Source organism: Pelodiscus sinensis, chromosome 1 (assembly GCF_049634645.1).
Source record: "Pelodiscus sinensis isolate JC-2024 chromosome 1, ASM4963464v1, whole genome shotgun sequence".
Taxonomy (NCBI): domain Eukaryota; kingdom Metazoa; phylum Chordata; order Testudines; family Trionychidae; genus Pelodiscus; species Pelodiscus sinensis.
The window spans coordinates 328,773,048-328,783,165 of record NC_134711.1 but is presented as its reverse complement, the minus strand read 5'-3'; the positions used below and the strand labels follow the sequence as shown (position 1 = coordinate 328,783,165).

General features: G+C 47.9%; 1 protein-coding gene across 1 annotated transcript; it reads right to left on the bottom strand.

Moving 5' to 3' along the window:
* Positions 1-7,792: 7,792 nt before the first annotated feature.
* Positions 7,793-8,731, bottom strand: LOC102457065 (olfactory receptor 52P1-like). The gene has a single exon (XM_006112083.2). It carries the CDS (start codon positions 8,729-8,731, stop codon positions 7,793-7,795), a length of 939 nt encoding a protein of 312 aa, XP_006112145.2.
* Positions 8,732-10,118: the final 1,387 nt, after the last annotated feature.

Sequence of the window (10,118 nt, the reverse complement as noted above, 5' to 3'; positions counted from 1 at the left end):
TGGAATGCGCATTTGGCCGGTTGAAGGGAAGGTTTAGGTGTCTGCTAACTCGCCTTGACACGGGGGAACACAATATCCCAGAGGTGGTGGCAGCATGTTACATTCTCCACAACCTGGTGGAGAGCAAAGGGGAGGCCTTCCTCCCAGGCTGAGGGCCAAGGCTGAAGTGGAGGGGAGGCGATTTGCGCAGCATTGGACAGCTGCCGTTCGCCAAGCCCATCAGGTGCTGGTTCGCATCCAGGAGGCTCTGCGTGAGCGCTTCTCAGCTGGAGCCCAATGACACCCCAACGTACCCCCAATGGGGCCTGTGGGCCTGGGCCCCCCGTCCCAAAACCTTCCCTCCCATAATCCATCCCTGCATCAGCCTGCAAACAATTAAGACACACACATCATGTTAAAGATGAAAAATATAATGTTTATTAACAAGTAAAGTTAGAATTAGGAACTGTTACAAAACATGGAATTGTTCAACACCTGTAAAAAAAATACACTTTTTTTGGAACTATTAACCTGTGTTTATAACTGTGGTAGGAGGGGGGATTTCAACCTGGAGGGAGGGCAGGCAGACAACTTTATGGGTAATGGTATCGCCTGGGCCTCAAGGCTTTGCCACCTCTTGTCTGTGGACCCTGCCGTCCTCGTCCTTGAGTTGGGGCTGAAGATGACTCTGCTCTAGCGGGAGGTGTGTGTGTGGGGGGGGGAGGCAGGTAGGGGCTGAGGGAGAGGAAGGGGAGTCAGAGGGGGCTGGAGCTGGATGGGGAGGAGGAGTCCCTGGGGGAGAGGACCTGGCACTCCCAGGGCCTCCTGGACGGTGGCACATATTGCGCTCCACTGTGGGAGGAAGTCCTCAAGCAGGCGAGTATGCCAGCGAGCCTCCTCCCTGGCTCTTTCGGCCATGGTCTCCTGCATTTTGGCCATGGTCCCCTCAATGTTCTCCATCACCTCCACATGCCTCCGCAAGAGGTCATTATAGGCCCTCCAGTGCCTGCGGGTGCTGTGGGACCGGCTGGGTGGTGGCACAGGTGTCGCACGGCGGTCAGCAGCAGCAGGTCCGGCTGTGGAGGAGAAGAGGGAGAACCGATCAGTGTTAGCAATTCACACACAAGTCCTTACAACAAGGGATGGGAATGTTGTTACTGGTAGGCCACGTCTGGCCTTGCCAGCCGCCTCGGCTGCACAGGGGCCCCGTTGTGGCTAGGACAATGTCCACCTCCACCCCCTACATCCTCCCCCCCTCCACCATGGCCAGATCAGCGTGCAGCCACAGTAGGACAGAGGCCTGCATGACCTTGGGTCTCCCATGGCCCCCACCCACATACCCACCACCTGCCCGCCTGCTTGCACATGAACAGAGAGATGCAAGCTGTCCAGGAGGGAGGACCAAGATGTGAACACTGCTCTGCATCCTCTCTGCTCCCACCTCCCCTGTTCTGTGTCTGTGACCCTGACTGCACTCATCTGGGCTATGTCTAGACTGCAAGCCTCTTTCGAAAGAGAGCATCTAGACTGCACGTTGAACTTTCGAAAAAGCGGCTTGCTTTTTCGAAAGAAAGCATCCAGTGAGTCTGGATGCTCTCTTTCGAAGAAGCCCTATTTACATTCAAGAACACCTTCTTTCGAAAGAAGCACTTTCGAAAGAAGGCGTTCTTCCTCGTAAATTGAGTTTTACTGCCATCGAAAGAAAAGCCGCGTTCTTTCGATTTAATTTCGAAAGAACGCGGCTGCAGTCTAGACGCAGGTGAGGTTTTTTCGAAAAAAGGCTACTTTTTTCAAAAAAAACCCTGAGTCTGGACACAGCCCTGATGTTCCTTCTCCAGCGTCGGAGGATGCCTGCGAGGCTTCCTGGGTGTCCGGGACAGGCTGCAGAGTCAGGGTCTGGGCGTCCTCTGTCTGCTCCTCCTCCTCCATGTCTTTCCTGGGAACCTCCTGCCGGCTCTGCTGCACCGGTGTGTGCAACCCTGTCTGCACAAGCACTGGTGCAGACATAGATTTCTGACCTACCAGGATGCGGTCCAGTTCATTATAATAGGCGCAGTGCACCGGGGCTGCACTTGATGCTGAGCTGTGCTCTCGGGCCTTCACATATCCCTGACGAAGCTCTTTGACTTTTGCCCGGACTTGTTGCAGTGTCCTTGGGTGGTGCCCTTTATCGGCCAGCCACTGAGCCATGCGGCCGGGTGTGCAGGGCCTGGACCGCTTCCTCCTCCCCCCCTCAGTTCGAGCAGTGTCAGGACCTCTGTCCCTGACCAGGCTGGGGCTCTCTTTTTCTCTTAGGGTATGTCTACACTACCACCCTAGTTCGAACTAGGGTGGTAATGTAGGCATACCGCACTTGCAAATGAAGCCCGGGAGGCGTACAGATAGTTCGGAATGGCTAGCTAGTTCGAACTATCTAGCCCGCGCCGCGTGTAGCCGCGCGGCACGGGGTTCGAACAAGCCGGCATTTAAAAATGGCGCCGGCCGGCTAATGCAAATGAAGCCCGGGAAATTCAAATCCCGGGCTTCATTTGCAAGTGCGGTATGCCTACATTACCCCGCTAGTTCGAGCTAGTGGGGTAGTGTAGACCTACCCTTAGAGAACTTGGACTGGCTCCCTGGAATGTCCCTGGGGGCCCCGTGGCTCTGGAGCTGCACACTTGGCCAGGTGCAAGTGAAGGGGGGAGAGCTCTGTGCTGACAGGCTTCCTCTATGGCCAGCTTCCTGTCACGATGCCTTGCAGAGTTGTCTGTGCCTTTAAAACATGGCTACAGACAGGAAGAAGAAGAGGTTTTTCCTGAAGGACTGTCCAGCTGGGGGTTTTCTTGGAGGACTTTTTCTGTCGACAAAAGAAACCCCCGCGTCCAGACTGCCCTTTTTGTCGACAGAACTCTGTCGATAAAGGCGTTATGCCTCGTAAAATGAGGTTTACCGCTGTCAACAAAACTGCTGAATTCTGTTGATGTTCTGTCGACAGACCTCAGCGGTAGTGTAGACGCAGGTATGGTTTTGTCGACAAAAGTCCACTTTTGTCGACAAAACACTGTAGTCTAGACACACCCTTACACATTGCAGCTTTTTATTATTTATATAAAGATTGGCCAAGTCACACTGTTTTGTGGAGTATCCCTGGTGTCTCCATTACCCCCGGGGAATTGACTGGCGATAGGATGGCAGTCCCCACCCCTTCTCCCTTTACCCAGAGGCCTGAGGGAGCTCAAGGCCTCCCCTTCCACTCACCTATGTGGCAGAGTCCTCATCATGGCAACCTGGCTGGGCCCGGCATTCCTGGGAAGATGGACCACTATTCTAATTCTCTTCCATGAGGATAGGAGCTAGCGTGTCTCCACTCCAGGGTCCTACCTTCACACCGGATGCTTTCCTGACCCACCGATCGCTTTAATGAAATTCAAAGCAAATAGAATTTACGACAGAACAACCGTAAGGAAAACAAGTAGAAATGGGAACAGTTCAAGGAAACAAGGAACCCAACTCTGTGGGGACGAGGATGGGACAGTCAGCTGACTCTGGGACGTAAGAAAATTTCAATCTTCAAGGCCCTCTTGTCTGGCGATGTGTCCCTGTGCTGGGCCTTCTGCTCATGGCTCCTCCTTGCTCTTCCCATCTCATTGGGCTCAGCGACTGTGTTACTTGAGGCATGGCCGGCACCTACTCTTCTAACACTGGCCCTGCAGTTCCCCATGGTCGCTCAGCCCTGGCTCCCCTTTGGAGCAAGTGGATTGTGCTAATCAGGTTCCTAGTTCTGTCTGCTCCAACTCCAGCTCCCTCAGCTCTGTGTCTCTGGCTCTGGCTTGGTGCTGCCTCTCTAGCTCCAGCTCTGCCCTCTGGGTTGTTTCTTTTGTGTTATGTTTCTGGACACTGTGGCTTTGCCTCCAGCTCCTGCTGAGATCCTCTCTCAACATGTGCCCAGACAAGCCCTCTATGCCTGGTTTCCCCAAAGGCTCATGGGAGTTGTAGTCTCTGGGGCTAGATTACAGCACACAGGATCCTCCCAGGAAAAGTCAGAGGCACCTTTAGTAAGGGGACTACATTCTCCACTTGAAATAACATTCAGTATTTCTACTGCAGGACAATGTAGCACTCCCAGACTAACACGGCTACATTTCTATTATTATTTCTACTGCAGGAATAGCCCAACTTAGTTAATAGCTAACTGAAAAGTATCCAAAACTTTCTTGCAACAAAGTTTATTTTTATTAATGCATCTAAATATCGAATAACAAATAAAGACTTATGTTAGATACCTAGTACTGAGGTGATTAAAAAATAAAAGCGACAAGTATGAGCAAGGATATGTCTACATTAGCAACAGAGCTATAAGATGTCAATCAGAATCAAAATCTCAACACTGGTACTTGAGAGTTGGCAGGTACGTCAAAGAAATACAGCCTATGACGGCATGGAAAAGGCCCAAAAGGAGCCTACAATATATGTTGTTTAAAAAAAACATTTTTATACTATTTATTTCTATTAGCATTCATGTCTGTAGGTAATGTTTGTATTTTGAGTTGAATTGTTTTTTTATTGTTCATCTCTAAAAATCAAAACATTCCTCCTTCCTGTCTTTGTTGGAAGTAAAAAATACTTGTGCCACTGGTCAAGAAATCAGCAAGCATCAGAAATCAGCAAGCATCAGTCTAATTCTTTTCTTTGCAAATGCAAAATGTCCACTACAAATTTTGTGGTGTTGAACTAACCGAAAGCTTCACTTGCATCTTCTTGAACAATTTTATCAATTATGTTCATCTGGGTGAACAAATTTTAATGTGCAGTATTGTGGAATGTTAGTGACCACAACAAATGTGCAAATAAGCAAAGGTCACTGAAATCTTTGTCCCCAGTGGCATCTTATGTGTTTGAAACCATCAGCCCCAAATTGCTCAACTTGGTTGTCCTCCATATGAGGCCAGTGATCCATGGTGAGAGCTCTTTACAGCTCCTTATGTCCCCAGCTTCCATAAAACAATGGCAAAAATGCAATCTCAGCCTCTCTTGGGGATGCAGAATTCAGCACAGTAGGACTTAGTACTTGCAAGCGATTCGGTATTTGGTGGTATTTGGTGGTATAGCATGAAATCTCAACGTCCGCTTTTGACATCTTTGACAGCTGGAAAAGTTTTGCATGTGGTCCAGCTGACATGCAGCACCACTTTGGTTCATCCTCCCATGATGTTCCTTCTAATTTTTTTTTCATTGCTGTATAGAATAAATTTTATTATGTGCACTGGAGCTTTTGCTGATTTGCTCCACCAGCACTAACACAGGCTGCTGACTGTGGATACTCTGCTAATCAGCAGGGCAGCTCCTATATCTCTCCTCCGTGAACACCCAGGTGCTCAGCTTACAGTGAATATGAGCATTGCCAGCAAATCCAGAGAAGTGATTATTCCCCTTTATTTAGCTCTGGTGAGACCACATCTAGAATATTCTGTCCAGTTCTGGGCCCCCCACTATAGAAAGTATGTGGACGCATTGGAGAGCAGCCTTCAACTTCCTGAAGGGAAGTTCCAAAGAGGATGGAGAGAGGCTGTTCACAGTAGTGACGGATGGCAGAACAAGGAGCAATGGTCTCAAGTTGCAGTGGGGGAGGTCTAAGTTGGATATTAGGAAAAACTGTTTCCTGAGGAGGGTGGGGAAGCACTGGGATGGGTTACCTAGAATGGTGGTGGAATCTCCATCCCTAGAGATTTTTAAGTCTCGGCTTGACAAAGCCCTGATTGGGTTGATTTAGTTGGGATTGGTCCTGCCTTGGGCAGGGGGCAGTCCTTGATGACCTCCTGAGGTCTCTTCCAGCTCTATGATTCTAGGATCTTCCAGGCCACCCAAATAACTGGAAGTAGAAAAATCAGGACATTTTTGGTCAGCAGATCCCTGCACATGTGATAATGGACTGAGCATTTTAGTGTCTTTCTTTTTCTTTGGCTCAAGAAAATAGTTCACAGTGCAGTTTCTTAATCAATCTCATCAACAACCTTCCACTCACATGGTCCAATGAAACACCATCTTACATCAGAGACCTGCAGTAACATTGGTGGCCTGGAAGTCACGGAAAGGCAGATAACTAGGGGTATGTCTACACCTCGCTTGCGTCCACTCAGCAATCGTGTTCTTTTGGGGGAAAAAATCAAAATAACAGAGGGATTTTTCCGAAATTAGTCAACTTATTTCTATGAGGAAGAAATCTTTTTCCAAAAGAGCTCTTCCGGAAAAAGGTGTGTGTGGAAGAGGAAATTCTTTCGGAAGAAGAGGAAAGAGGAAAAAGCACAGGTGCCCTGGTGGCCATTCTGTCCACAGCAATCACAGCTTACATAAGAGATAGCATCCATGGAGAATGGACGCTATCTTTCGAAAACACAGATCGCTTTTTCAGTGTGCTTTAGTAGTGTGGATGCTTTCATTCAGAAAAAGTTTTTTTAGAAGATCTCTTCTGGAAAGCTTCTTCTGAAAGTAGTCATCAGTCTAGACATAGCCTAGGCAGGGCACATGGGGGATGCCGGAAGAGATTTTAGAGAACTGGTCAATGAAGGTACATCCACACAACAACATTATTTTGAAATAACTTAGTCTGCGTCTACACAGCAGGCAGATATTTTGAAATAACGTCGAAATACTGTCAAGCTGGAGGACCTCTTACTCTGACTCCTGTAACCCTAATTGTATGAGGAGTAAAGGAAGTCAAAGGAAGAGTGCTCTATTTCGAAATAACTGCCTGTGTAGATGCTCCCTATTTTGAAATAAGGTACAAAATTGACGTAGCTCAATTTATGTGGCTTATTTCAAGTTAAGCCCTGCTGTGTAGAGAATACTCAGCCAAGGAGAGAGCGCTGCTTGGCATGACATGATAAGACTTCTGGTGTGAGGAACTGTGCAGACTGGGCATGTCCACAATACAGAGCTCCGACAGACTGCGTAAGAGCACCCTCAGTTCATGAGGAGCTAGGCTTTCCCCGGCTTCTCATGTAGTTTTAATGTCCGTAGCCCCAAGCGATCACCTTCTGTGGGTCAATTTGCCTAATTTGTCACAAAGCTCTTTGGTTTTAACCCCATAAATGATGGGGTTGAACATGGGCGGGAGGAGGAAATAGAGGTTGACCAAGATGACGTGAACATGGGGAGTGACGTCCTGAAAGAACCGGTGTGTCAGAGAAGAGAAGAGAATGGGAGCACAAGACATCAACATCACGCAGAGGTGGGTGGTGCAGGTGTTGAGGGCTTTCTGCTGGGCTTTCTTGGAGGAGATTTGCTAGCCGCTAGGATCTCTGCTGGGCATGCTCCCAGGCGGCAGAACTAGATCTGGCAGGCGCTAGGATCCAGGGAGAAGGCTGAGTGCTGTGCGCACCGATGCAGAACGCCTGGCACCAGATGCAGCTGGGGGAGCTGGCACTGGCCAATAACTAGCATAATTTCAAAATAACTTAATCCACGTCTACACAGCTGGCAGTAATTTTGAAATAATGTCGGAATACTGTCAAGCTGAAGGACTTCTTCCTCCGACTCCTGTAACCTTCATTGTATGAGGTGTCAGGGAAGTCAAAGGCACAGTGATCTATTTCGACATAAGTGCTGTGTAGACGCTCCCAAATTCAAAATAAGTTACAAAATTGACGTAGCTCCCTGAGAGGGAACTTGGCCAAGGAGAGAGCACTGCTTGGCCATGGAATGATAAGACTTTTGGTGTAAGGAACTGTACAGACTAGGCATGTCCAACAAACTTGGACAGGGCACCCTGGGTTCATGAAGAGGTAGACTTTCCCCCATCTTGTCATGCAGTTTTAATGACAGTGGCCCCAAGCAATCACCTTCTGTGGGTCAATTTGCCCACTTTGTCACGAAGCTCTTTGGTTTTGACCCCATAAATGATGGGGTTCAGCATGGGAGGGAGGAGGAAATAGAGGTTGGCCAAGATGATGTGAACATGGGGAGCGATGCCCTGACCGAACCGATGTGTCAGAGAGGAGAAGAGAAAGGGAGTATAGGACGTCAGTATCACACAGAGGTGGGTGGTGCAGGTGTTGAGGGCTTTCTGGTGGGCTTTCTTGGAGGAGATTCGGAAGATGGCCCTGAGGATCAGACCATAGGACAGAGCAATGAACGTTAGATCTAACGCAGTGACTATAAGCACTATCACCAAGCCGTATGTCCTGTTGACAGTCATGTCCCCACAGGACAGCTTCACCACGGCCATGTGCTCACAGTACGTATGGGCGATCATGCGGTTGGCACAGAATGGCTCCCTGCTGAAGAACACGGGCAGGGGCAGCATTACGAGAATAGATCTCACCAAACCCACCAGCCCCAGCTTAGCTACTCGTGCGTTGGTGAGGATTGTGGGGTATCTCAGTGGGTTACATATGGCAACGTAGCGATCGAAGGCCATCAAGACCAGTGTGGCTGACTGGATAACAGAAGTTGCATGAAGCAAGAACATCTGGGTGAGGCAGCCACCCACCGTAATTTCTTTTACATTGAACCAAAATATACACAAGGCCTTAGGCACAACAGAGGTGGACATGGCGATGTCCATGATTGCCAGCATGCAGAGCAGCAGGTACATCGGCTGGTGCAGGGTCTGCTCTTTTACCACAACAAAGAGAAGAGTGAAATTTCCCAAGAGGCCGACAATATAGATCATCGAGAAAGGGATGGAAATCCAGAGGTGGGCCTCTTCAAGGCCAGGGATCCCCATGAGGATAAATGTTGAAGGTTCAGACTGGGAGTGATTGAAAGCTGCCATGATGTGATGTGTGAGTCGATTGGGTTCAGAAATTGTCAAGGTGCCTATGAAGGGAGAATAGCACAGTGAAGCGGGTTATACATGTTTGAAAAAATACAGTCAATATTTTATAGTAATTAACAATCTAGAAAGGGGTTGTACAGTGAGGAGTAAGCAAAAACAGACAGCAGTAGACAATTTAGGTCATTGGCAAGTCCAAAGAAGTTCTCAAAGGAAGCCTAGCAAGCCAAGTGAATGGGAAGCATTCTCATAGATAAACTTTTATATCAATAACTGCAGAGTGAATGTCCATGGGTGCAGAGATGGATCTTAAACTCCTCAAGTAGACAACACAGCTTTATATTGTCACATGTAATGTGTTTAATGCGTAGTGTCAAAATAAACGTTAAACAACTGTAACTCTGCCAATCATCCTTCTCTTGTGATCGTATCTGCTGTCAAGACAGAAATAGATCAGAAGGATCCCTGGGATTCAGCATGATCACACTGTTGCTTTTAGTAGTTAGAATATAGATTGTGTTATGATCAATGAATTAAAAGTTAATACAAATAGAAGCTTTGTATTGAAATAGATCGATATCTTTTGTATGGACAATTGTAATCCTGTTTCCACATGTGAAATGGTTGTGTAGTTCCTGGAGGGTGAGGGGAGTGGATGAGTTTGAAATGTGAGTGTCTGGAGAAGAGGTCGTACCATCAATTGGGCCCAATACAAAGCCGACCGATGGAGGACATATGGACGGCCTTGGAGTGTTAAGAAGAAAACAAACTTTTACAAACAAGACAGCCTTGAAATACAGTCAGTTCCCAAGTTACGAACAGTCGAGTTATGACCGTTCACCTTTACAACCAAAGCTCCAATGGAGAGATTGTAAAGGCAGTCCCCGAGTTACGAACACGACCCGCACTTACGAACAACGCGGTTACTATGTAAATCAGTGGGGTCCGAGTTACAAACAGATTGAGTTATGGCCAAGTGTTTGGTCTGTAACTCGTTCATAACTCGAGGAGAGGCTGTAACCCTGGGAAGGAGGCACCAACATACTGATGTCAGATGGCAAAGAAAAATGACTTTCAGATAAACAGATGTTAAAATGTATGCATCTGACAATATGGGTCTTTGCCCACAAAAGCTTATGCTCCAATAAATGTATTAGTCTATAAGGTACCACAGGACTTCTAATTATTTATGCAGCTGTTAATATGGTGATTAACAAAGAACTGACACTGCAAAATGCATAGGCCTCAGTGGAAGAAAAGTCCTATAAAAGATGGGGCATCTTGCATGAATGTCCAGGTCTCATCTTGTCAAATTTGGAGCATCGGTCCAGACCAAGAGAAGCCTACGCTCTGACTCCTCACATTAGACTCACCTGGCCATTGCGAT